Genomic DNA, 27,337 nt, shown 5'->3' on the forward strand with positions numbered 1-27,337 from the left:
ATAGAAAACATTTGGCGCATCATAAAACGGAAGATACGACAAAAAAGACCTAAGACAGTTGAGCAACTAGAATCCTACATTAGACAAGAATGGGTTAACATTCCTATCCCTAAACTTGAGCAACTTGTCTCCTCAGTCCCCAGACGTTTACAGACTGTTGTAAAGAGAAAAGGGGATGTCTCACAGTGGTAAACATGGCCTTGTCCCAACTTTTTTGAGATGTGTTGTTGTCATAAAATTTAAAATCACCTAATTTTTCTCTTTAAATGATACATTTTCTCAGTTTAAACATTTGATATGTCATCTATCTTCTATTCTGAATAAAATATGGAATCTTGAAACTTCCACATCATTGCATTCCGTTTTTATTTACAATTTGTACTTTGTCCCAACTTTTTTGGAATCAGGATTGTAAAAAGATGAATGAGAAAAGCAACTGGAAGCTGTTAACGCAACAACCAGACCCTGGGCTTTATGGAAAAGTTGTGATCTATATGAAATCCTGTTTGGAGTTTGCCAAAAGGCACTACGGACACTCAGCAAACATGTCGAAAAAGGCTCTTTGGTATAAATGGCACTTTTTGACCTTGGCACAAACCCAATGCTGCTCACCATCTCCACAGTGAAGCATGGTGGTGGGAGCATCATACCGAGAGTTACTCAAGGCACTGTACCTTCCTGTTTTTCATTCTGAAAAGACTGGTGTTGTCTGGGTGCGTCAACTATGCAGGATTGTCTGTGTGTTAGTGTTAAACGACACTACTATAATAAAAACACACTGAAATCAAGGTGTGGTGTAATAATTGCGATATTTGAATACAACCATCACTGTAATGTACACTGTCTTTTAATGTCCTGAAAACGTATTCATTGTATAAATACGGTTTGCGTTTGTTGTTACCTTGGGAGCGGTAGTTCATGTTGCTGCATTTCGTTTCCTGTGCACGTCTGCCTGTGTGACAGTTCCTCCTCGTCCGAGCTGTCCAAGCTGTCTGTTAAAAGCCTATTTGGCATCTTCCTGTGTAAGGCCCGCCTACACCCAGGTTGTGTCCTATCTTGATGTCTGTCGTTTTCTGCCTCCTTTGGACTGCCAATCGTAAACCGCACCCTTTGCGCAGGAGGGCTCGGATTAGCCGAGATGTTCTCTTGTACCGTCTCTCCTGAGCATTCCTGAGTACATTCCAGTCTATCAGTAACCATTTCAGAAAAGGGGGAGGAGTCAGCCGATTTGGAATCACCTACTTCTGTGCTGGTCCCTTCTGAAAAGAAAGCCGGGTGTGTAGGTTTTGTGTCGGCTGTTAGCATTTTATCATTGGTCCTTTCGGGGTTATGGGTGGACTTTGTAGCCTCGGACTCACAGACGAGTGGCTTCTTATTGGTCCTCTCAGAGCAGGGGGTGGGGCTAGTGGTTTGAGAAGGGCACGGATTGACAGGACTGTCTGTCTGTGCTTGAGGAAGTGCGTTTTCTTGGAGGTCAGAGCAGCGGATGAAGTAGGAGAGAACGTAGAGGACGCGCTGCACCAGCTCGCGCCGGCGTCCAACGACCACAGTGCGACACACTCGAACAGGAGAACCCAAAGCACCATACAGATCTCCTACACACACACACACACACGCTTACTTTATACACAGCACATACTGTGGAGTGAATAACAAAGTCAAGGGAGTTAGTGTGCCTGAATCCATAGTGGGGAGTGTGTGTGTGTACCTAGCTGAGCCCACAGTGGGTTGTATGGGTGACTCTTAGCCAGCAGGTCCACCGTTTGAGAGGAGCGTTTCTGGTAAACTGTTCTGATTGGTGGGTGGTTGCTAGGCATCACTGTGGGAACCCAGGCGAGGTGGTACATAAGGACAGCAGTGAGGAGAGAAGACAGGAACCTAGAGCACAGAACACACTGTTAACATTTATTACCTAGATTTGTACATGAAGTTCAAGTTGAACCATAGTGCACTAACTGGTTCTTGGCCCCGTGCTCCATAAGCAGGCTCATCTCCCTCAGGAAGCGCTGACACAACTGGTTTCGCTCGGCACTCTGGGATATCATGGTCAGCCAGATGGGTTCAGTGATCCGTGGAGCCATGTACAGGTTCCACACGGTCATCCTGGATAATATCACAACAGTACAGTCCATGAGGCAAAGATCAGGCAGGAGTCAGACATGAACAATTGTGCGAAGAGTTATCGTATCGTAGCTCAGGTCCTGTGCACCAAGCACAACATTTTCCTCACCTGAACTCTCCCAGTGCCTCCATAACCCGACACAGATACACCTGCACACGCTGACTCGGCTCTGCTACTCTCCTACACGCGATCATCGCCTGAAAACACACACACTTATTTTCATCCCACCAAACTCTGATCATGTATACCAGTCATTGTCCTATAAACGGTTTCCAGACGAGTACACAGTGCCTCAAGAACACAAAGAGCTCCAGTGTCCTGCAGTCGCTAAAGGTCACCGAGGTGGCCTGGTCTGACCTCGCAGTGCCGCACTCACCCTCTCGATGGCGGTCTTGAGTTTGTTCATGTGAGACTCGAACAGGGGGAAGTGGGAGAAGAAGAACTCCTGGAAGCTGTGGTTCTCCTCCTCTTTCTCCGGCAGGCTGATGATGATGCTGACCGCGATCTTTTTCCTGCGACTCAACCCGTGGTTTGAGCTGCAGCTCTCGTCTGACAGGCTGAACATTTCATCTGTGCTCCTGTCGCGCACACATACAAGTGTAAAGCAGACTTTTAGAAAGTCGACTTCTTCCACAAATATTATATCTTTGACAACGAAAGCTTCATCATATCAATTTTTCTTCTTTCTTCAATAGCATTTTATAATTCTCTTGTTTGAGAAAATTCACCTTCTGACCAAGACTCAAGAATTTATATAAAAAAAAAAAAAAGGGATTTTATTACTGACTATCTTGGCATCAAAGCTCAATCTGTCCTGATTGTGTGTTGCTTTTATTAATTAACTGATCATCCTGCAAGTGTGAAAACGGCAGCAAATGCTAATTCAAGATAGTAAATGTTAATATCACAAGCTGAACTTTTCCTTTATCCAGGATGATTCTATACCCATCCGTCCATCCTTCACACAGCCACTCACCAGCGAGGGATTAGGCCATGCTGTAGGCTGGTTGCTTGGCTACGAAGCCATCGTCGTTGGTAACTGCTGGCACACCCACTGCTGTAGGACGAACCAGGGGAGGGGAGGGGCGTGGCCAGGAGGCTGCTGAGTGATGCTGTCCAGTTAAGAGTTGAGAGAGAATTCAGGTATATTTAACATCAGCAAATTACCGAGCCATTATTTTAAATGACTGAAGTCAGTCGTAAATAGGAAAAAACGAAGAATGCTGCATGTTCAATTGCTTCATCACATGTTTAGGTGTGTGTACCTGAACGGGCGATACCACTGTCGCTGTCTTCATTGTGTCTACGGCCTGGCATATCCACAGGGTTACTATGAACTACAAGAGAGAGATCTTGATTAAAAACGCACATGCATGCTTCACCGATGTTTAAGGAGGCGCTTTCATTAAAACGAGTCTTGCAAGTTCATCACACATTGACTGACTAGTTTCACACATCGTTTTAAAAACATTTGCAAATTTCAGTCAACAAGGCGGCCATTTCCTTCTTATTCATTCCCAGAAAATAAAGCAAGGCAGAAATCTGACACAGAGGCTATTTAATAATTAGCGGCTCCTGCATTTTTAACCTCCTAAGACCCAAGCTGGTTTTTTTACATGCATTTTTTATTTCTTTTTGCTATTTGGGCTTATTAGAACCTGATTAGAATAAAAACTAAGCATCATCTTTGATAAGATGTACTTTTTGAGAAAAAGTATGTCCACATATGTAGATTCTTGTTCTGAATTTCTAAAAAGTGCTGTCCACGTATGTGGACGCTAGGTCCTAGGAGGTTAAAAAAAAAAATTTTTTTTAAACTCAAACTCTACAGTCCCACCTTATCGTTTTCTATTGGCTTACAAACATTGACGCAAAGCAAAAATACCAGAAGCACATGCATCTTTCATTTCATGTCCTTTCCCCTTCTGTGAATAGATTTTTACTTATTTATTTTGTTCTGTAGCTGAGTAAAGTAGAAACATGTAGTTTACAGGTATATCACCGGAGCAAGTTGTAAATGATACTGTTCTAAATATGGTTAAACTGTAAAGAGCATTAATGAACAGCATTAAACAAAATGCTGAGGTGTGTGTCTTACCGATGCTGCTGCTGTGACTCGGGCACGTTTGGCTAATAGAGTCAAGGCTGTCCTGGAGACTAGAGAAACAGAAACAAGGGTCAGAGTTAAAAAGAGTACAGTTATATTTCATGTGCTTAGCACCGAGACAAAAAACGTCCACTTCATAAGTTGCCTTTGGAGGCAAAGGGTGGAGTATCATTACTCAATAGCTAGCTATTGTTAACTAACTTGCACAGTGTAATATTAGGAAACAAACAGATGTAACAGTGAAAATGACTCTGAAACCCCATCACTATAATCCATCTGCTGTGACATACATATATGTTATTTACCAGCTGGGAGATCCGTATCGTGAAATACCGTGACTGAGGTCTTGAAAGGACTGACCGAGGCCCTCTGGGCTGAGGTCACGGTATTTCACCATACAGACCGACCTTAAGTTGGTAAATAATATATATATTTTTTTTCTTTACCAAATTCTAACAGAAAACGAGAGCGCCCGAAAGGGAAAACCGAGCTCAGCTGCCATTTTGAATCCTCATTCACGGCTGTAATGCAAATGGCTTCCTCCTCGGTATACAAGTGCACTTCCATGGCAGGAAAATAACTACATTTTGCCGCCTATGTAGTCCCCTATTTATACAAATGGGAGTCATTCAGGATTCAGCCATGTTTTTGCTTGGCGTTAGTGAGGTTTTCAGCTTTCTCCTGAAATGTTTTATTTCTTCTTCCTCAGGGTAGTAAAACTCGCGTTCACCGTGAAGACTGTCGTTATCGCTATCCATGCTGTAAAATTAACGATATTCTCCTGAGAAACACTGGCAAAAATTTATAAGATTAACAAAAATCTTATAAATAAATATTTTTTTATAAGATAAATGTTGACAAAAATTATTCTATGTTGTTTGTTGTTGTTGTGAACGAGCGAGTTGCCAGAGGTCCATAACTGGGGTCCGTACCGTAGGATACAGACCCGCTTGCCAGCCAATCAGGGCGCAGGATTTGATGGAAACCGCACTGTGAAAAAAAAATGTATTTTTTACAGCAGTTTGTATTTGTATTAGGACAGCTATACTGTATATTAACCACTGAGTTTGTATCGCTAAACTATCGAGTTATGATGGCTAACATCAGAGAGACCTGTTGTTAGTTAGTGTCAGCGAATGTTTCTCAGGTTCCTTGGTGAAAGAGTGACTAAAACAGTAACTAAATCAGCCTGCACTTTTTCTTGTACTGTAACTTTGATAATGGTGGGTTGTAGTTTCACTCACCGTAACAAAAATAACAGAACCCCAGCTATGCTTGAAGCTCAAAACAATGCAAGAGCTGATGGGAGAGACTCACGTGTTGGTGCTGCCTGTGTTACTGCTGCCGCAACGTGTCGAGAAAACCTTACTGACCATCAGCTGCGGAGGAGATCTGTGCAAAACACGCATGGAAACATCATTAAAATGTTTACACATCTATATTTCTTCAATAAATTCAGATTTCAAACTAAATATGAATAGATGTCCAGTTCATATAATATGCTTATTCAAAATTCACAATCTCTCTCTCTCTCTCTCACACACACAAAATGTGAGGACTACCGTAGGCAAAATATTTATTTTTAGATTAAAATCTAAATGACATTCTGTAAACTAATTACACTATACGTAATAACATTCACCATCAATAACAGTAAATAAAAAGCTACTATTAGGCATGTAATGATGTGACGATAAATTGCGATACAAATTTGAGGATTCAAATCAAAAAAATAAATAGCCTCAGTGAGGCTGTAGCTCATACCGTCCTAGAAGCCCATAAAATCGTAAATAACAGGTGGCGCCACCATCTTGACAACTTTTATGCATGCCTACCTGAGGAACATTGTATGCGAGTTTGATCGAAATTCGATCAATCCTGTAGGAGGAGTAGCAGCAAATTTTGTAAATTGTGGATGGACGACCGCATAAAAATGAAAAAAAAAAAAAGGACGAATCATGATTATTATCAGGCTGTGCAATCTTAGTTTTTCTGAGCTGTAACTGTTGTTTAGACAGCAGAGGGTGCAATAAAATACAATTGCAGGAATATGTGTGACTTCACCGTAAGTGGAAAGAACACAGCTCTAATGCCACGAAAACAAAATCAGAACTAAAATGTGAAAGTACTGTTGTGTGACTGACTGAACAAATAAATTTAATAAGAAAATCAGGGTTCTCTTTACAGACTGCTGAAAGATAAAGAAAAGAGAAGCAAATGGAGGAAGTACAAATGTTCATAAAGTTTATAAAGGAAAGGCCTGTATGTTATTCATGTTTTTGTTTTTAATAAACAGAATTAGTTAATAGGCTATTATTTTACTCCAACCTTTACAAATGTGGGTAAATAATTGTTGGTTATTAAGAAGAATTTTTTTTTTAATTTAACAAAAGGAATATTTAAACTTAGACGGCCTTTCGATGTCAAAATCGGTGAAATTTATTTCCCTCTGAAATTTGGTCATTGTGATAAGTTTATTTCTGTAATATCTTAAAAAAAAAAAAACATCCAGGCCATTCTGTGGCTGGGAAGTTATTTAATTTGAGTGAATTCCCGAGCAAATAAGGTGCATGAAATCGCTCACTTCGTGCAGTCAAGCAGACAGAGGAAGTCTGTGTGCGCATGTGCAGGTTTACTTTGACCGTGCACTGACAGTTTCATGATCTTGTCGCTAAACGAACAGCTGATCACACCGAGGTGCTAGCTGACCGCCAATATTTATTAGTTTGGTCCTGCGTTTCCTTTCCTTCGCAACATAACGTCTTTTCTTCTCGCTTTCCGTTACTGTAGTCGGTCTTTCATGGTTTATTTGCATCCTCAATTTTCCTCTCCAGTTTCAAATTTGTATCGCACAATGCCTTGCGCGAACGGGGAAAGCCCACCACGTGATGCATGACGCAGTATCTTGTATTGCGTCATGATGAAGCAGGAAAAAATAGAGAATTTAGGGCCACGTGGCCCTAAATTCATTAATTGTTCTATTAAAAAAAACAAACAAAAAACCCCCCACAACTAATAAAACTGGAAGTCTGATTTGAATTCAGTAGCTTTTGGTCCACTAAACAAAAATAATTGGGTGTTGGGGAAAATTATTTTTATGACCTAAACTTAAAAAATCTGAAAGGCAGTACAACTTTTAAGTTGATAATCATATCGAATTGTGAATTGGGTGAAACGATACATACCCATTTACTACAAATAATACTACATAATACATTTAATAATTATTCACACGGTGTTATTTTTTTTATTTTTTATTTTTTTAAAGATATTTTTTTGGGCTTTTTTTGCACCTTTATTGGATAGGACAGTGTAGAGACAGGAAATGAGCGGGAGAGAGAGACGGGAAGGGATCGGGAAATGACCTCGGGCCGGAATCGAACCCGGGTCGCCCACATTCATGGTATGGCGCCTTAACCACCTGAGCCACGACGCCCCCATACACGGTGTTATTTTAAAGCTGGTTTTATTCCATGAATCTGTTAATAGCCGACTTTCTTGCCAAAGTTGATTATCATTATGCTAAAATCAGATTGGATCTTATTGATAAAGAGCTTGAAGATGAATTAAATAAATATGTAGAAATGGGATTTTATTGATAAAAATAGTCTTAGTTTTATTCTTAAACTTACCGGATATGGTGAATCTTCAGCGTTGAGCCCTTGTAGCTCATAGCAACAGAGCCAAACATCATCTCCCCAAGCATATTCACATCGGAAGATGGTCTTGTGTACTGAGTGAAAACACACACACGCGTTACATTTCCACCCAATTCAGAACAGATACAAGTGACTCTCTGGGTGCGCTTATTATGAACAAACCTGATAAGTAGGCGGAGTTTCTTTCTGCTTGACTGCCTTGCATCCAATTTGGCATGCACCGCTGCGGGTGGGTGGGGCTATCGTCTCCTCAGCATTCTGCAGGCAAAAACAAGTTTCCATTCATTGGTTAGCTCTGTATAGGTGACATTTTACTTGCATACTATTACAAAGACCATCACTAACCCCTGTGTTTCCTTTGAAAATAGACTGCTGGGGTAGATGGCTCTGCTTCGGAGAGTCAGCTACCCTGTAAAGTTTATTGAACTAATAATCCAACTAATTCAACTATCCAACCACTCTGGTACTTGCTCAACATCCAACAAATTAGCTAAGCGGGACAAATAAGTGCATCCGTGGAGTTCTTGGAAAGATTACGACAGTAAAATATGCTTTAACACAAGTCGTTTGTGAATACGTGACAAGTACTGCTAACCCTGGACAAAAACATGCTAGCAACTAAGCATTACAGTTACATATAACTTGTACAATCAATATAATGTCTATAGTCTTGTTTAAAAAAAAAAAAACACCCTACCAACACATGCTTTCTCCAAGACACATGAAACCAGCCAACCTCATCTTTTCAACCTTTGCCACACGAGCAACTCTCAGAGGAACGTCCTATCGGCCCTCTTCCGCATACATAAGCTCACAGACTCCTACAACTGGCTAGTGTTACTGTGTGTTGTAATGCTAATATATAGATTTAGGCACTGCCTAAAAGCGGAGCTCCCATCTGTTTCTGGGTTGTAGAATTCTCTTGTATCGTAGCCAGTCTCTTTTGTTTTATTTCTTTACTGGCTAGCACTGGCCACTAGGCGGTGTGTATGAGTGGTAATTACCAACACTGACCACTAGGCGGTGTGTATGAGTGGTAATTACCAACACTGACCACTAGGCGGTGTGTACGAGTGGTGGTACACGTACATGGACAAACCACAAAAAATTGACTCGATGGGCTTATAATTTTTTCTTAGGTATGGTGCTCTGCTTGAGCTCTGCTAATAAAAGTACTAACAGGAACTAAACGGTTAACCTTTATTTAACATTTTATGCACTATAAACAATAATGTAAATCATAGACTGTCATTATTTAATAAATAAAAATTGTAACAGTTGGTAATTGCTGTGGTGTACAAGCAAAAAAAAAAAAAAACTTCAGGATGTACTTCAGAGTGGTAACGAGAACTCACACCATACCTTCATTAACTGTTTTCCTATAAATACATGTTTTATTCCTTACATAGAAAAGGATCATAAAGTCATCATTGGCAAAAGTTTCATAATTGTTTCAGGACTGATTCAAATATACCTTTTACAGTGCCTTGCAAAAGTATTCATCCCCCTTGGTGTTTGTCCTGTTTTGTTGCATTACAAGCTGGAATTAAAATGGATTTTTTGGGGGGTTAGCACAATTTGATTTATACAATATGCCTACCACTTGAAAGGTGCACATTTGTTGTTTTATTGTGAGACAAACAATAATTAAGATGAAAAAACAGAAATCTGGAGTATTCACCCCCCCAAAAGTTAATACTCTGTAAAGCCACCTTTTGCTATAATTACAGCTGCAAGTCTCTTGGGATATGTTTCTATCAGCTTAGCACATCTAGCTACTGGGATTTTTGTCCATTCCTCAAAGCAAAACTGCTCCAACTCCAAGTTAGATGGGTTGCGTTGGTGTACAGCAATCTTCAAGTTATGTCACAGATTCTCAATTGGATTGAGGTCTGGGCTTTGTTTAGGCCATTCCAAGACATTTAAATGCTTCCCTTTAAACCACTCCAGTGGAGCTTTAGCAATGAACCAAGGGTCATTGTCCTTCAAGATCGTGAACCTTCATTCCAGTCTCAAACCTCTGGCCGACTCAAACAGGTTTTCCTCCAGAATTGCCCTGTATTTAGTGCCAACCATCTTTCCTTCAGTCCTGACCAGCTCGAGTCCCTGCAGATGAAAAATATCCCCACAGCATGATGCTGCCACCACCATGCTTCATTGTAGGGATGGTGTTCTCAGGGTGTTGGGTTTGTGCCACACATGGCATTTCTCATGATGGCCAAAAAGTTAAAATTTTCTCTCATTTGACCTTCCATGTGTTTGGGGAGTCTGCCACAGGCTTTTGGGCAAACTCCAAACATAATTTTTAAAGCAAGGACTTTTTTCTGGCCACTCTTCCATAAAGCTCCTCTCTGTGGAGTGTACGGCTTACAGTGGTCCTATGAACAGATACTCCCATCTCTGCTGTGGATCTTTGCAGCTCCTTCAGTGTTATCTTTGGTGTCTTTGTTGCATCTCTGATTAATGCCCTCCTTGCCTGGTCTGTAAGTTTTGGTGGGCGGCCTTCTCTTGTCAGGTTTATAGTGGTGCCATATTCTTTCCATTTTGCTATAATGGATTTAATGGTGCTCCCTGGGATATTCAAAGTAGGGCTGTGCGATATATCAAATATACTCGATATACCTCCGAAAATTCTGTGTGAGATACATAAAATTATTATATCGTAATTATCGAGTATTTTATGGTCATCTTCCGACTTGCGTTTGTTTCGTGTTTGTTGCGTTTGTTTAAAACGTTTTCCGGTGGTTTTCTCCCTGTCCCTCAGGCAGTAACGTGAGAGGCTGCCTAAGGGTTTAAAAAAAAAAAAACCCATCACGCACTCGCCAACCAATCCCGGGCGACATCTCGGTGCTGAAAGGAACTTGTGGGAAGATTTTCTAGTTTCGGTTTACAGCGCTGACTCAGTTCGTGCAATTGCTGGTGCTGCATAGGCTACCATGTAAGCTCTGTCAATTTCAGCGACAAATTAAAAATGGAAGCGGACGAATTGGTTCCTAAAAGAACTAGTAAGGGGTCAGTCATCTGGCATTTTTTTGGATATCGCGAGGAGGATGTGGAACAGCAAATGCCAGTTTGTAAAGTGTGCAAAAAAAACAAACAAAAAAAAACCAACTGTCATCACGAAAGGCAGCAGCACTACAAATATGTTCCATCACCTGAAAACTCACCCGGTACAGTACGAAGAGTCTCTTAAACTCCGAACTATTTGCCCACGAACTAACCCCCCAAGCTAAACAAATGACCATAGCGGCCTCATTCTCCAAAGCCACCCCATATGAGAAAACGAGTCAGAGATGGAGAGCTATAACGGATGCAAATCACTAACTTCATTGCCGAAGACATGATCCCAATTAGTATAGTGGAAAAACCAGGCTTCCAAAAATTACCAAACACACTCAATCCCAAATGAGTTGCCTGGTCACAGACATTTTACAGAGAAGGCAATGCCGGAATTGTGTCTGTGAAGATTCTCAGTCATCCAGGTCATAGTAACTGTGGGTGGTAAAAGAGAGCAACTGGACTTGCTTGAAGATTCTTGAAGACGTTTCACCTCTCATCCGAAAGGCTTCTTCAGTTCTGTCTGACTAGTAGGGAGTATCAGGTATTTATCCTCTCATGGATGAAAAGCTCATCTAAGGCTACGTTTACATTACGTCGGATCATCAGATTAACGTTCTTAAAACGATTCGCGTTTACACTAAAACCGTTAGCCGTGCACACAGCAACGCCAATACGCGGCTCCGCTCGGCTCCGCAGGCATCCTGCGCTCCAAATCACTCCGCCCTGAACAGCGAGTGCCCTCTGGAGGGTGCGCACTCCGGCCCTGCGCAGCTCACAGAGCGCGCGAGTGAAGTGCACAAGCCACGATTCGGGACTGAGCCGCTGTGTGTGTGATTCCAGCGCATATCACTTACTACTTGCAAGTGGAAGGATGGCAAGCCTAAAGACAATCATAACTACACAATGGGCAGGATTTGCATCAGTATTTGCAGTATTTTCATACTTTTATACTCTTTAATGAAAGGTGATACAAGGCGGAAGTCCGCGCCGTTTTTCAGCAGTCGCGTCACATGACCAACGCCAGCGAATCAGGAAGGTGGATGTCACAGTGACGTTGTCCAATGAGACGCCAGCTAGAGCTCAGCGCAGCGTATCCGCGTATTCTGAATGTTTACACAGCACCGGAGCTGACACGATCTGGATTGAATACGTGGACGCTGGCGGATTCCCGTTTCCAGGCGGTTTAATGTAAACGGACAGTGCATCCGCGAAGAAAACGAGACAGATACGGTCTAGTGTAAACGTAGCCTAAGGTGTCATTGAGTCATCCTGTTGGTGTGGGTCACTGGGGGCTGGATGTGAACGGCCTCGAGAGTCGTTTGGGTGATCAATGGATTGCCCGTTAAGGTGATCAATGGAATGCTGATTCTCTCTGTCCTCTTGTGAGTCACTGAAAACAGCTGGGTTTTGGTGTGCATTCAGTTGTCTGGGAAGTGTGCCAAGGACTGCATTGTAGGTGGCTGATAAATGATGTCTTAGACCCCCACCTCTGTTCAGTGATGGCCGTTCCAGGTTAACAAAAATGGCTTCTTTAACTCCTCGCTCATACCAACGATCCTCTCTGGCTAAAATGCGTACGTTGCAATCCTGAAATGAGTGTCCTTTGTTGTTAAGATGAAGATAGACAGCGGAGTCCTGGCCTGAGGAACTGGCTCTCCTGTGTTGAGCCATACGCCTGTGGAGCGGTTGTTTAGTTTCCCCAACTAACTCCCTACTAGTCAGACAGAACTGAAGAAGCCTTTCGGACGAGAGGTGAAACGTCTTCATGAATCTTCAAGCAAGTCCAGTTGCTCTCTTTTACCACCCACAATGCCGGAATTATACACATCTGAGAGGCAGAGCCAGAAAACATTCAGTTCAAAAGTGTGCAAAGAGAAAAATTATGTTTTGCAGATCTCTCTCTTCTCTCTCTCAATCTCTCTTTCTATTGTGAATGTTCCAGTGGTTCTCAGTAGTCAGGTTAATAGCTTGGAGATCTATTTTTTTAAATAATTTAATGAAAGAGCACTTTTCTTATTTAGGCTAAATGTCTTTCTCAGTGTTGAGTTTGCACTTTATTGGTTTGAGCTCTGAGCAGCTCTGTATTGTGTTGCCCCTTCGTTGCAATTTTCAAGATTGTTTTTGCAGTTTGTGCCACAGCTTTGTTGAATAAAAATAGTCTTATTTCAATTCAATTGTGATTAATCACTAACATGAAAATTTAAAATGTGTTGTTGAAAACCACCTGTAAAGTTAACCAAGAATGTTATTTAATCTGCAGGGACTGTAGTGAAAACAGTAAAGAGTAAAAGTTAGATTTCATGGGGTCCTTTAGAGGAGATTTCAATATATCGAGATGTATATCGTATATCGTGAAATAGAGAAAATGTATCGGGATACTCATTTTTTTCCCATATCGCACAGCCCTAATTCAAAGTTTGGGATATTTTTTACAGCCTAACCCTGATCTATACTTCTCCACAACTTTTGGCCCTTTTCCACTACCCTTTTTCAGCTCACTTCAGCCCGACACGACTCGCGTTTCGACTATCTAAGAACAGCACGACTCAGCTCGCTTCAGCCCTGCTTAGCACCCAAAACTCGCACGGTTTTGGAGTGGGGCTGAAGCGAGCCAAACCAAGCTGAGTGAGGCTGGGGGCGTGAGGAGACACTCCCCTGTGCACTGATTGGTGAGGAGGAGTGTCCTCACATGCCCACACACGCCCCGCGAGCACGCTGGGATCTGTAAACACCGTAAACCCGGAAGAAGAAGAATTACGAGAATTTCTGAAGCCTTATGCGCCTCGCCTCATCTATACGCTCTTGCCAGTATCTGTTGGCGTTGTCAGTAACAACAAGCCACAGCACCAAGACCAGCAACACTAACGACTTCATGTCCTCCATGTTTATTGTTTACTATCCGGGTCATGAGACTACCGCTTAAAAGATCACTGATGTCACTGTTTGTGCCGCCTAACGACATCACGTGACGTCCACCCACTTTCGCTAACTCCACCCAATGTGTCCACCCACTTCCAGCCAGCACGGTTCAGCGCGGTGGTAGTCGAAATGCAACTCCAACAGCCCCGCTCAGCTCAACTCAGCACGGCACGGCTCAGCCTGACTCAGCTGCGTTGGTAGTGGAAAAGCGGCATTTGTCTCTGACCTGTTTGGAGGCTCCTTGGTTTTCATGTTGCTTGTTTAGTAGTGTTGCAGAGTCAGGGTCCTTCCAGAACAGGTTGATTTATACAGACATCATGTGACAGATCATGTGACACTTTGATTGCACACAGGTGGATCTTAACTAATTGTGAGTTATGAAGTGAATTGGTTGGAGCAGCTCTTATTTAGGGGTGTCATACAAAAGGGGGTGTGAATACTTGTGCACACTCCAGATTTCTATTTTTTCCATCTTAATTATTGTTTGTGTCACAATAAAACAACAATTTGCACCTTTAAAGTGGTAGGCATGTTGTGTAAATCAAATGGTGCTAACCCTCCAAAAATCCATTTTAATTCCAGCTTGTAATGTGACAAAACAGGACAAACAGCAAGGGGGATGAATACTTTTGCAAGGCACTGTATACTAACATTTTTTGCATATTCAAAAAAAAAGACCTTTTTATTTATCCTTACGATTTCCAAAAAAATGATTCATGCACCATGTGCTCGAGAAACGGCAGCAAGTCAACAGTTGACGATCACATGACTAGACACAAACCGCATCTAAAATAATAATAGGTTATGAGATTAAAGATTTATTCCTGTAAACTGTACTTCAGCACTTATTAGTGCTTAATGTATTCCACAAGAACAAAGACTGATCTGGCATGTGAGAAATTAAATTAGAAATAAATGGTCGAGTCACTGTCCAGTGGAAGACCCCCCCCCCCCCCTCCCCCCACACACACAGCTTAAAACGGAACAAAAAGAGCTTCATGTGACCGCAAATTATCATAAAAGCACATTCATTCGCTTTTAATCCAGAGAGAGAACAAGAAAAACAGAGAAAGACATTCAGAGATGTATGTAAAAGGATTTTAAATAGACAGCGTGTGCTTTTGATTCAATTTCTGGCTTTGTACTTAAATTGTAAAACAACTAGACAGCACTACGATCAAAATATACAGCCTTTACATTCATCCAGCAAAGATAAAAAACTTGACGCTTTTATATTCAGTTTTGCACATTTCATTCATTTGAATCATTTTCCCATCTTAAGTCATTTCAATAAAATGGAGCTAAAACTAGATTTTGGATATTTAAAAAAAAAAAAAAAAAAAGACAAAAACGGCCCCAAAACAAAATTAATACATAATTATTAAATTATTCTAGAAATTATAAAATTGTACAGGGAATCTCAACATGCCTATAAGTACTTATGCTATAATTAGTTATTAGTAATCACTGTCTAATTATTATAATTAATAATTAAGATTCGCCCCGTCAATGTACACTGACTGCAAAAATGAGATGAACAAGTAGAATAAAAGGCACTTAAACTAAAAGTTCCTAAATCAGGATTCCAATCTGTGTGCGTGCATCACACACACACACACACACACACACACTTTGACCCAGTTTGCAGAGTAGTCACACCTGTCATAAGATCCAAGCAAGGGGGCAATTGCAGAACATGTGACTTCTTGAAACAGCATATAAATCTCTCTCACTCACACACACAGTTGCACTACATACCAGTTCAGATGGGTCCAGCTTCCGTATAGCCTTGGAGTCAAACAGAACTTGGCGACCCCTCTTTTCACAATCCTGATACACGATCAGTCGGATTTGTGCGAGATCAAACTCCGCAGAAGCCCAACTGATGGGGTGGTAGAGACAGAGATGGTTACAAATTCATCCAGTTACTTTTCAAACATGATAAAAGTATTGTTTGTTAATGTGCTCACGCCTCACACACATTTACAAGTTAGTATGTTTAAAAATGCAGCTAGTAGGAGACGTACCAGAAACAAACTAAAACAATTTGAGACATCACATCGGCTACGTCTTGGAAAGAAAACTGTGCAATGCATCAAACATGTTAATTAAACGTGCACAGCAGTAACAAATCTATATCCGTAAAAAGCTGCATGGGGATGAAGAGCTATACAAATAAAATGCAACGTAATTCAATCTATCAGTAAAAATCAACTCAAATATTGTTTTGATATGCAAACATTAATGCACAAATACACAATGCAAAATGTGATAATGACTACAGAATGCATTAAAAACACAGCAACCTGTTTCTAGAATGCACACTCGCTCAGTTTTCAATGCCCCTCTCCTTTCCTCTCTCACAAACAAACAGTACCTGCTTTCCATCCTGTCTGGTCACTGAACGCCCATTTTGGGCTTTCAGACTTGTCTCGCACACCCACACCACCCACCCATCCACCCACATGAACTTGTGTTCGCTGCTGCCGAAAAGAAGCTGGAGCGAGGTTGGCTGGACCGCTTCCTCTTTTCCCACATGTTTCTATTAAAATTGTGCTGCATCAGTAGCAGAACACACACACAGTTCTAGTCCTTAAAAGCAACCCTTCTTCTTTGAGAGCGTGCCATCACGATTTTCTATTAAGAGTCGTGTGTGTGTGCGCATGTGTTATTATATTTCTAAGCTTAGTTCACAAAGTGTGTATGCAAGACACTCGCCCAGCTGCAGAACAATACCCTGCTTCGGATAGGCAACGTTTTCCCTACGCACACACAAGGTCTCTTTATCCTCACACACACACTGTGTGTGTGTGTGTGTGTGTGCGCACGCGTGCAACACTTGCTTGGGCTGGTACTGCCACCACACACTCGGAAGGACTCTCACACACAGGCAGCCACAAAAATTGAGTGCGCACACACGCACTTTCTCAAAAACCACAAAGTGGTTTTTGCTTCGACATCCTCTTCAGGTCACATGATCAGCAGTGAGTCACATGACCACATTCACAGGCACACACTCATCATCTCGAGTGTGTCATACAAAAGGCATCAGGCTGTTTCCTAAGACGGCCACACCCTCCTTTCCACTAGCTATGAGGAAACTGTGCATATGACTAACGAGTCATACACACAAAACAATAACACGATTACTGCTATGCCTTTGTCGACACTCAACCCGAACCTAGCAACCAAATACAAATATTTTGGCTCTTCTGATCAGATAAAAGCTGTAAAAAAAAAAAAAACACCATCACACACAGTTTAATTCATCAACTCTTCCAAGTTTATCCGAGGCTCACTGAGGTTAAAAAACAAAACAAAACCCAGAATCTGTTTCTAGTCCATTGTACAAATTAGCCCAAATATAAATATATCAGGGCGGCATGGTGGTGTAGTGGTTAGCGCTGTCGCCTCACAGCAAGAAGGTCCGGGTTCGAGCCCCGTGGCCGGCGAGGGCCTTTCTGTGTGGAGTTTGCATGTTGTCCGCGTGGGTTTCCTCCGGGTGCTCCGGTTTCCCCCACAGTCCAAAGACATGCAGGTTAGGTTAACTGCTGACTCTAAGGCCCTGTCCACACGGCAACGGATTCAGGTGAATCTGATAAAATTGTTTATTGTTTCGGCCTGGCGTCCACACGGCACCGGCGTTTTGGGTGCCCCACGATATTTTTTGAGAACGGGTTCCAGAGTGGAAAAATCTGGCGACGGCGCCGTTGCGAAGTCGTCTGGATGAGTAGAATGGATTTGTTTACGATGACGTCACAACCACATGACTAGAACAAGCAGCGCACTCGCTGTTTTGTATGAACCACTGCATTGCATTCACTTTTGTATACAGCTTTTCTTTTAAATAAACAAGTAACTGAACCATTTCTTGAATTTCTTTTTTTTTATTGGATAAGACTGCTTTTCAAAATGTTCACACACAATATAAAAAGTTATATAAATTATATAAATTTTTTTTCAAAATGTTCACACACAATAAGAAAATTTAAGTGATAAACTATGCACACTAACAAAACTAATTTGTACACACAGAAGGCACGATTTCCTCGCGTAGTCGCAGCCATCTTCTTCTTGTTGTTGTGTGTTTGTTCCTGTGAGTGCTTCACGCCGGGTAGAAGAAGGGGTTTATGCGCATGCGTTTACTTCTTCTATTGTTCTGGTGTCTCCGATGGGACTGTCTTACACCGCCCCTAGTGGTGTGGCATGTGTATTGCATCGTTTTCAGCAAGCATTGCGTTGCCATATGTACCTGATATTTTACTGATCCGTTGCCCATGTGGACGCGATATTTTTTTAAATAAAATCTCGTTGCCGTGTGGATGTAGCCTAAATTGACCGTAGGTGTGAATGTGAGTGTGAATGGTTGTCTGTGTCTATATGTCAGCCCTGTGATGACCTGGCGACTTGTCCGGGGTGTACCCCGCCTTTCGCCCGTAGTCAGCTGGGATAGGCTCCAGCTTGCCTGCGACCCTGTAGAACAGGATAAAGCGGCTAGAGATGATGAGATGAGATAAATATATCAAAATAAAACACCACCACAACTAAATACGTCAAACTAAAACAGTATTTTGACAGTCGTAAACACACAAATACATTTTGTAAATGTGATGCGACACTTTAGTCACTTCCGCTCACCACCGCTAGCGCTCTGGTAATTAATTGCTAACTAATGCTAGCATGAGGCGTTTCCTTCAGAAAGCACACCAGTGTTCTGTGCTAATTAATGAATGCTCAAACGTCATTTATTTTAAAATTTATTACTTGGTTTCTAATGTATTACTGGGCCCGAATGCGATTTATCTCCTGTGTGTTTCACAAAATCATAGCAGCTTTGACCGCTAGCTAGCATCCAACTTGCTCGCGAGTATCAAGTATGATTTAAAGGAAAAAGCAAGCTTTAGGCAAGACAGTTATTAAAGATCCACCAACAGTCAGCTTTTCAACATGGTGGTTAATAATGAACTGATCAGCACACTGCCACGACCGTTTCCTAAAGACAGTCAGATGTTTGAAAGCTAATACAGTAATAAAGTATTCATGAACAGGTGATTAGCTTAGCCGTGATGATTTTGTTAAGCCACAAACCTCCATTTTAAATAACTCAAGTGCCTGGAGAGATGTTTTAGCTGTGAGCAGATCTGATATGAGCACCTGTTTACACTATTTCCACCACAGTAAGTTTTTTTTTTTTTTCTGTGCGTGTGTTTTGAAAAATAAAAACACCTAATGCTAATATGAAAATAATCAATGATTGTGACCACACTGATGTTTTTCCAACAATACCATGTCCAGAAATGTTTTATTCCTCATATATTACAGCAATGTCAATACCAACGTAATGTTTCTGTTCGTTTAAAACAACAACAACAAAAAAAACCCTGTCAGTGACGCAGTAGCTCACATGGCTGTACCATGACAAACCAGACTTGTTTATAATTAGCCAAGCTGCTCTTCCTGAGAACAATTTGATCTTCCAAACAAAATAATCAGAATCAAAATCCACTGAAAACTCACAGAAGAGTAGCGATTTTCCTGAAAGTTCATTAATCGGCCTAATTAGCGACTTTGTTAATGAGAAATCATAAAATCAGGGAGTAACTTTTGTGCAGACTGATTCGATCTTCCAAACAAAATCCATTGAAAACTCAAAGAGTAGCAATTTTTGTGAATTGTGGATGGACGTTGGACGCCGCGTGACAGCAATAGCTCACCGCACTACGGTCGGGGAGCTTAAAAAAAACACACACACAAAAAAAACCTCTACATTTTCTTTTTAGTTATGTTGAATGTTGTGGAATTTCCAAGCGAGCTCCTGTTCTCACTGACATTACAGCTGCGATAAACAGTCGTTCCCTCACCAGCCTATTCCCCCCCCGTCATGTTAAAGAGAAACCGTAAAGCACTAACAACTCTGTTTGCACTAAAGACGTTTCCACGTATGAAAACCGAGCTACGGCTTTAGCGCCGACACTGGAGACTCCTTCCACAAAGTTAAATTAAGCGCCTGGATGTGAAGCATCTGCAACACAAGCCTTCAGCACAGAGGACTTCACATTGCATTACGAAGGTGTTTCTCAGTAACGTGGCAAGCTGCGTTTTTATCTTATTAGGGAGAAAAAAAAAAAAGAGGCTGTTGAGGGAATGACTTGTTCTGTGGACATTTGGATTAAAAAAAAAAAAAGGTACAGCATTAGTAACAAATTATTAATAAACAATACATAACATCGTTAGCAAACAGCTATGGTATAATAACAGAAATAACACTTCGTTGTTGACTTGACGTTTACACCATCATGTTTTACTCCTTACACAACACAGGCTGGCTTTCAAATTAGATAACAAGCGTCTCAGATTGTTGTTGGAATTCTATTTTTCACAAGTTAATCTCTAACTGGTTAAAAGCAAAGTTGTTAAACATAGCTGCTGTGCAAATTTCTATTTATTATTCAGGTTGTAGCACCACAAATCATTACACTAAACACCACACACACACACACACACACACACACACACACACACGCACAATACCTGTCATGCAAAATGTCCATATTTGACCATGGCACTGAGCTGCATTTCCTCTGACTTTTAATCTTCATCTTGAAGTCGGACTGACACAACACCAGACACCTACACTAACACATACTTCACCTTTTTCTGTCTTTAACTTCATACAAACTTACGAGATACACACACAAAACAGAGTCAAAAGGGTTGTTTTAGCATGTAAGGAAGTGCTTTCTTATCTATCTGATGACAGATTGGACAGAAGTCAAACATCACATGACTGGCTCTCTTTCATTTTGTCACATGCCTGCAGAGAAAGAGACACACACACACACACACACACACACACACACACACAGAGCATGTGATCCAACTGTCATACGACATTCTCTGCAGCCAAAAGTTGCATACCTCAGCACAAGCACACGCTGCAACAAGCAAAAGGCAGTGTACAGTTTAAGACTGACACCATAGCACTCCGACGTTCTGGATTCTCATTGCTCAGGTGTTGATTTGTTTTCTAAAAGCAGCTGTGGCAGTACTACCAGCTGTAACTCAAATCACTGACGATGATGTGCATGTTTAATACGTTATCGTAGGTGGGAGAGGCTAGGGAAGGAATGACTGTAGCTGCTATAACATAAATGACGACTAAAACTAAAGTCAACTGTTGGGTTAAATTAAACTCTAATGTTATCTGTAAAGCCTAGGTCACAACCGGACGCACGATTTTTTGGCGTTTCCCAAATTGCTGCGTTTTTTTTGTTCGTGGAGAAAGACGCACGTTGGCCGTAAGTTTGTCTTGTAACCTGAAAAAAACGGAAGCACCCGTAGAGTTTGTTTGACATGACAAAGAACCTCTGCGGCCGGTCTACGGCTCAAAAATCAGCACGTCACGCGCGCGCCCTCCGTGCGTTTCTTGCGTTTTTTTGCACGTAGACCAGCCGTAGGAGCACGTACGGCCGGTTGTGACCGAGGCTTAAATATTAGTGCTGTCAAAGTTAACGCGATAATAACGCGTTCTCAATTTAACGCAATTTTAAAAAAATAGTGCCGTTAACGCAAATTCTAATTTGGCCCTGCGAGTCACCCGTAGTTCCTGTTGAGGCTTGTCGCGCGCTGCTTCAATAAGAGTACGTGTGAGTGATGGAGAGAGGCATAGACATATAAACATCCTCGCCGCCATATTGGATGGGACAAAGTGGAGATTCTTGAACCGTCTCTGGTATAGCGTCTAGACAGTAGCCGAGAATAAAGATGCCTCATTCATGTGCTGCGTTTAACTGTACCAACAGGTTTACCGTCCAAACGAGATCACATGGGATTACCTTTCACAGGTGAGACTGGAAAAATACTTTTCAATACTGTTCCTTCAGTCTTCAGTTTCCCAGCTCATCTCCACCGGGGGGGTGTAGAGTTATAAGCAGTGAGAATTAGAGAATACAGTGCCACACTATGATGAACGTTTTTGAACGTATGATGAATGTTTTTATTTTTTTCTTCTTTTATGGCAAATACTTCTCTTCAAAAGAAACTAATGAAGAGTAAAATAAAACATTTTTTTATTTTTACAGTGATATGCACTTTATTTTTCATCCCTTGGTTTTCTCATCTAATATGGAAGTTATGGATGTCAGTGGCTGTGACAAGACGTGTTATGCTCTGCAATAAAAAAAAAAAAAAATTGGTACAAAGCAAGCCCATTCACTTTTTTATGCTAAGAGAATTACAATGGTTTTTCATGTGACAAAAATGTGCGATTAAATTGCGATTAATCGCGAGTTAACTATGACAGTCGCGACATTAATCGCGATTAAATATTTTAATCGCTTGACAGCACTATTAAATATAAATTAAAAAAAGGTATGTCTTGCAAAAGTATTCATCCCCCTTGGTGTTTATCCTGTTGTGTTGCATTACAAGCTGGAATTAAAATGGATTTTTGGAGGGTTAGCACCATTTGATTTACACAACACGCCGACCACTTTAAAGGTGCACAGAAATCTAGTGTGTGCATAGGTATGAAACCCCTAAATAAGAGCTGGTCCAACCAATTCACTTCATAAGTCACATAATTAGTTGATTAAGATCCACTTGCATGCAAAGTGTCACATGATCTGTCACATGATGAAATCAACCTGTTCTGGAAGGACCCTGACTCTGCAACACTAAGCAAGCAACATGAAAACCAAGGAGCCTCCAAACAGGCCAGAGACAAAAAGTTGAGAAGTATGGTTCAGGGTTGGGTTATAAATAAATAAATAAATAAATAAATAAATAAAATCCCAAAACTTTGAATATCCCAGGGAGCACCATTAAATCCATTATAGCAAACCGGAAAGAATGTCACTACTACAAACCTGACGAGAAGGCCGCCCACCAAAACTCACAGACCGGGCAAGGAGGCATTAATCAGAGATACAACAAAGACACCAAAGATAACACTGCAGGAGCTGCAAAGATCCACAGCGGAGATGGGAACATCTGTCCATAGGACCACTTTAAGCCGTACACTCCACAGAGCGGGGCTTTATGGAAGAGTGGCCAGAAAAAAATTCATTGCTTAAGAAAACATGTTTGGCGTTTACCCAGCAGCATGTGGCAGACTCCCCAAACACATGGAAGAAGATTCTCTGGTCAGATGAGACCAAAATGTAACTTTTTGGCCATCATGGGAAATGCCACGTGTGACACAAACACAACATCCTGAGAACACCATTCCTACAGTGAAGCATGGTGGTGGCAGCATCATGCTGTGGGGATATTTTTCATCTGCAGGGACAGGAAAGCTGGTCAGGACTGAAGGAAAGATGGATGGCACTAAATACAGGGCAATTCTGGAGGAAAACCTGTTTGAGTCAGCCAGACGTTTGAGACTGGGACGAAGGTTCACGTTCCAGCAGGACAATGACCCTAAACATACTGCTAAAGCTACACTGGAGTGGTTTAAAGGGAAGCATTTAAATGTCTTGGAATGACCTAGTCAAAGCCCAGACCTCAATCCAGTTGAGAATCTGTGGCATAACTTGAAGATTGCTGAACACCAACGCAACCCATCTAACTTGAAGGAGTTGGAGCAGTTTTGCTTTGAGGAACGGGCAACAATCCCAGTGGCTAGATGTGCTAAGCTAATAGAGACACACCCCAAGAGACTTGCAGCTGTAATTGCAGCAAAAGGTGGCTCTACAAAGTATCAACTTCAAGATGATAACGGCTTCATCACACCACCTGGAGTTGATTCATTTTCTTACAATGCATGGTTTAGTGCTTAGACAATTCATTTCAAACAAAAGTCAGCCGTTTCAATCGTTCATTTTATAATGTAGGTCATTTGATAAAAATAAACTCATTTGTCATAGTGTCCTGATCATGAAATATCATTTCCAATGACACAATCTCTTCACACTTATTTGTGCTTCCCAAAGTACAAAGCGCATCGTTCTTGATTTTAAGCGGTGTTCCCAAATGCAAGATTCATAAATCACTGATACAGTACAAAACAGAACAAACAGAACATGCAGTCTATTTGGGAGGACGGTGTCTACGTAGGCAGTATTTTTGGTGTGTGTTTCTGTTCACAGATATGCAAAATACAGCCATGAGGACAGCAGTCTTCTGATTGTTTGTTTATTTAAATGGAGTTAAGTTCAAGCACGTGCTGTTTGTCTTTATCAGAGGAAGCAATCCCGTAATTCTGTTCTCCACTGGAGCACCAGAATATTTGAAAGAAACGTGACAGAAGGGACCATGAAAAGAAAAACTGGCTAACTTCCTCTAGGCTGCTTTAATGGATAAACCTTGCTAAAATAAGTCAGGCCCCTTGCTGATAGGAAAATCTCATCTCATCTCATCTCATTATCTGTAGCCGCTTTATCCTGTTCTACAGGGTCACAGGCAAGCTGGAGCCTATCCCAGCTGACTACGGGCGAAAGGCGGGGTACACCCTGGACAAGTTGCCAGGACATCACAGGGCTGACACATACAGTAGACACAGACAACCATTCACACTCACATTCACACCTACGGTCAATTTAGGTGGGGTTTACATTAGACCGTATCAGCGGATCATCAGATTAACGTTTTTAAAATGATTAGTGCACACAGCAACGCCAATACACGATTCGCGTACACATAGCAACGCCAATACACGGATACGCTCGGCTCCGCAGGCATCCTGCGCTCCAAATCACTCCGCCCTGAACAGCGAGTGCCCTCTGGAGGGTGCGCACTCCGGCCCTGCGCAGCTCACACAGCGCGCGAGTATAGCGCACAAGCAGTAATTCAGGACTGAGCCGCTGTGTGTGTGATTCCAGTGCATGTCGGGCATGCGCGTCACTTACCACTTGCAAGTGGAAGGATGGCAAGCCTAAAGACAATCATAACTACACAATGGGCAGTATTTGCATCAGTATTTGCAGTATTTTCATACTTTTATACTCTTTAATGAAAGGTGATACAAGGCGGAAGTCCGCGCCGTTTTTCAGCAGTCGCGTCACATGACCAACACCAGCGAATCAGGAAGGTGGATGTCACAGTGACGTTGTCCAATGACGACGCCAGCTAGAGCTCAGCACAGCGTATCCGCGTATTCTCAAGGTTTACACAGCACCGGACCAGACACGATCTAGATTGAATACGTGGACGCTGGCGGATTCCCGTTTCCCGGCGTTTCCAGGCGTTTTAATGTAAACGGACAGTGCATCTGTGAAGAAAACGAGACAGATACGGTCTAATGTAAACTTGGCCTTAGAGTCACCAGTTAGCCTAACCTGCATGTCTTTGGACTGTGGGGGAAACCGGAGCACCCGGAGGAAACCCACGCGGACACAGGGAGAACATGCAAACTCCGCACAGAAAGGCCCTCGCCGGCCACAGGGCTCGAACCCGGACCTTCTTGCTGTGAGGCGACAGCGCTAAGATAGGAAAATATGTGTTTTATATATTTAAAAAAAAACAAAAAACCCCCCCACCCTTGTACCAAAAACAAAACCTCAGTTTTCCCCCCCTAAAAACTAGGGCTCTCACTCGATTAAAATATTGAATCATGATTAATCGCAAATTAATCACATTTTTTATCTGTTCTAAATGCATCAAAGGGATATTTTTCAAGTTTTTGGGGAGTGGAAGTGGACAAATATGCTTGCTTTATGCAAATGCATGTTTTGCTGGACACAGCAAAAATTTTTTGTGGGTACTTTATTCCCCCACTGCATTTAAAAAAATAAAGCAGCGTTAACGTTAGAATTTTGAGGGGTTAGCACAATTCAGTGTGAACAAAACAATATAGTATTTGCCTCGAGTTCTGTCCTTAACCTCCAGCCTCTCATTATGCAATAAAATAAACTAAAACTCGGTGATGTGGACTCTGGACAACAGTTGGGCTATCTTTTTAAATAAAGAAAATAAAAATACAAAACTCAAATAAATATATTTGTTAAGCCACACAGCTCATAAAAACGTTTCCCAGCAAAATGCAATAATTCACTGGTAAATACACAGTACATTCATGAGCAAAAACTGTATTTATAAACACTTTTACATGACTCAAATTTCTCAGAATAAAAAAACTCTCACTCCTGTGCACAGCCTACGCACTTACTTTTACACACACACACCACCTTCTCTCTCCTCTGGATCATCAAAAGCATATTAAAAAAAACCCAAAAAACCCCACACATTTTATGTAAACAGAATGCAACAAAAGTTGATTCGGTACATAAGTGCACTTTATCACAACTTACACCGACCAGCTACTCCATACATCGCTCGCTCGTGCCGTCACTTCCTGATTTCCCAAACAATGGGGGAGGGGGCACAGAACGTGCACGCGTTAATCGCGCATCAAAAAAAATTAGTGGCGTTAAAAGGAATTTGCGTTAACTTTGACAGCCCTACTAAAAACACAACAACAAATAAACATATGCAATAATTACTTTTTACAGCGGACTTGAAAAAGTTACTGATTGCACCTTTAATTACCATTTTATGGTATTTGAAAATGTTCCTGATTGCACTTTTAAGCTCTACAATTCTTTGTGCTATAGTAATTCAAAATATAATCCATATCGTGTGTGTGGTTGTAGTGGTTAGCACTGCTGCCTCACAGCAAGAAGGTCCGGGTTCGAGCCCTGTGGCCGGCGAGGGCCTTTCTGTGTGGAGTTTGCATGTTCTCCCCGTGTCCGCGTGGGTTTCCTCCGGGTGCTCCGGTTTCCCCCACAGTCCAGAGACATGCAGGTTAGGTTAACTGGTGACTCTAAATTGACCGTAGGTGTGAATGTGAGTGTGAATGGTTGTCTATGTGTCAGCCCTGTGATGACCTGGCGACTTGTCCAGGGTGTACCCCGCCTTTCGCCCGTAGTCAGCTGGGATAGGCTCCAGCTTGCCTGCGACCCTGTAGAACAGGATAAAGCAGCTACAGATAATGGATGGATATTATTCTACATCACTGTAATTAATGCTGTCAGACTTCAGTGATATCAGAACGGCAACAACTCTAGGCAGTAAATGGACAGGTTGCTTATTTACTATTACACACTGATGCACATCAGCTGGGATGTTAAAGGACAACATTCAAACACCCCAAGTCTTTCTGTATTTATATAACAAGGAAGAAGAAGAGCAGCCAGTATCTCAGAACGTCTTTCGCGAGAGAGTTTCAAAAGTGTCTTGAAACATTTGCGGGGCTTCTCAATTTCCTTGCATGAGTTGCAAAGTGTCGCTCCTTCGTCACTGAAATTTTGAACATGTTCAAAAAATTTGCGCGACAAATTTTCTCTCAAAATAGCCGCAAATGTGTCGCAAAGCCGTCGCGAACTAGTCTGGCTAACGCGACTTCAAAGCTCTGCGAGCATTTGGTCTGGCAAAGATATTAAGCCCAACCGTTTCCCAAAGGCGTGGTTGACCCGCCTCCCTGAAATGCCTCAGTTTGCTACTGGTCGAAGCCAGAAAAGGCTGTGACGAAGC

The 27,337-nt window shown here is 41.8% G+C and overlaps 1 protein-coding gene across 6 annotated transcripts in view; it reads right to left on the reverse strand.

The window, feature by feature from the left end:
• Window positions 1-27,337, reverse strand: part of fnip2 (folliculin interacting protein 2) — a 44,191-nt gene that overhangs the window by 11,202 nt on the left and 5,652 nt on the right. For 4 of the 6 annotated variants that reach the window (XM_060916622.1, XM_060916626.1, XM_060916628.1 and 1 more), the window contains exons 2-13: window positions 15,626-15,749; window positions 8,051-8,146; window positions 7,862-7,962; window positions 5,547-5,621; window positions 4,221-4,279; window positions 3,388-3,459; window positions 3,099-3,234; window positions 2,499-2,700; window positions 2,231-2,319; window positions 1,957-2,103; window positions 1,709-1,878; window positions 902-1,595 (exon numbers count right to left, since the gene is read on the reverse strand). In XM_060916622.1, the coding sequence (XP_060772605.1) occupies window positions 902-1,595; window positions 1,709-1,878; window positions 1,957-2,103; window positions 2,231-2,319; window positions 2,499-2,700; window positions 3,099-3,234; window positions 3,388-3,459; window positions 4,221-4,279; window positions 5,547-5,621; window positions 7,862-7,962; window positions 8,051-8,146; window positions 15,626-15,749 (1,965 nt within the window). Of the gene's footprint in view, window positions 1-901; window positions 1,596-1,708; window positions 1,879-1,956; window positions 2,104-2,230; window positions 2,320-2,498; window positions 2,701-3,098; window positions 3,235-3,387; window positions 3,460-4,220; window positions 4,280-5,546; window positions 5,622-7,861; window positions 7,963-8,050; window positions 8,147-15,625; window positions 15,750-16,244; window positions 16,340-20,398; window positions 20,643-27,337 lie in introns of those variants that run through there. The other 2 variants (XM_060916623.1, XM_060916625.1) reach the window with 2 other exon arrangements.

This window comes from Neoarius graeffei, chromosome 3, assembly GCF_027579695.1.
Source record: "Neoarius graeffei isolate fNeoGra1 chromosome 3, fNeoGra1.pri, whole genome shotgun sequence".
In the NCBI taxonomy this organism is placed as follows: Eukaryota; Metazoa; Chordata; class Actinopteri; order Siluriformes; family Ariidae; genus Neoarius; species Neoarius graeffei.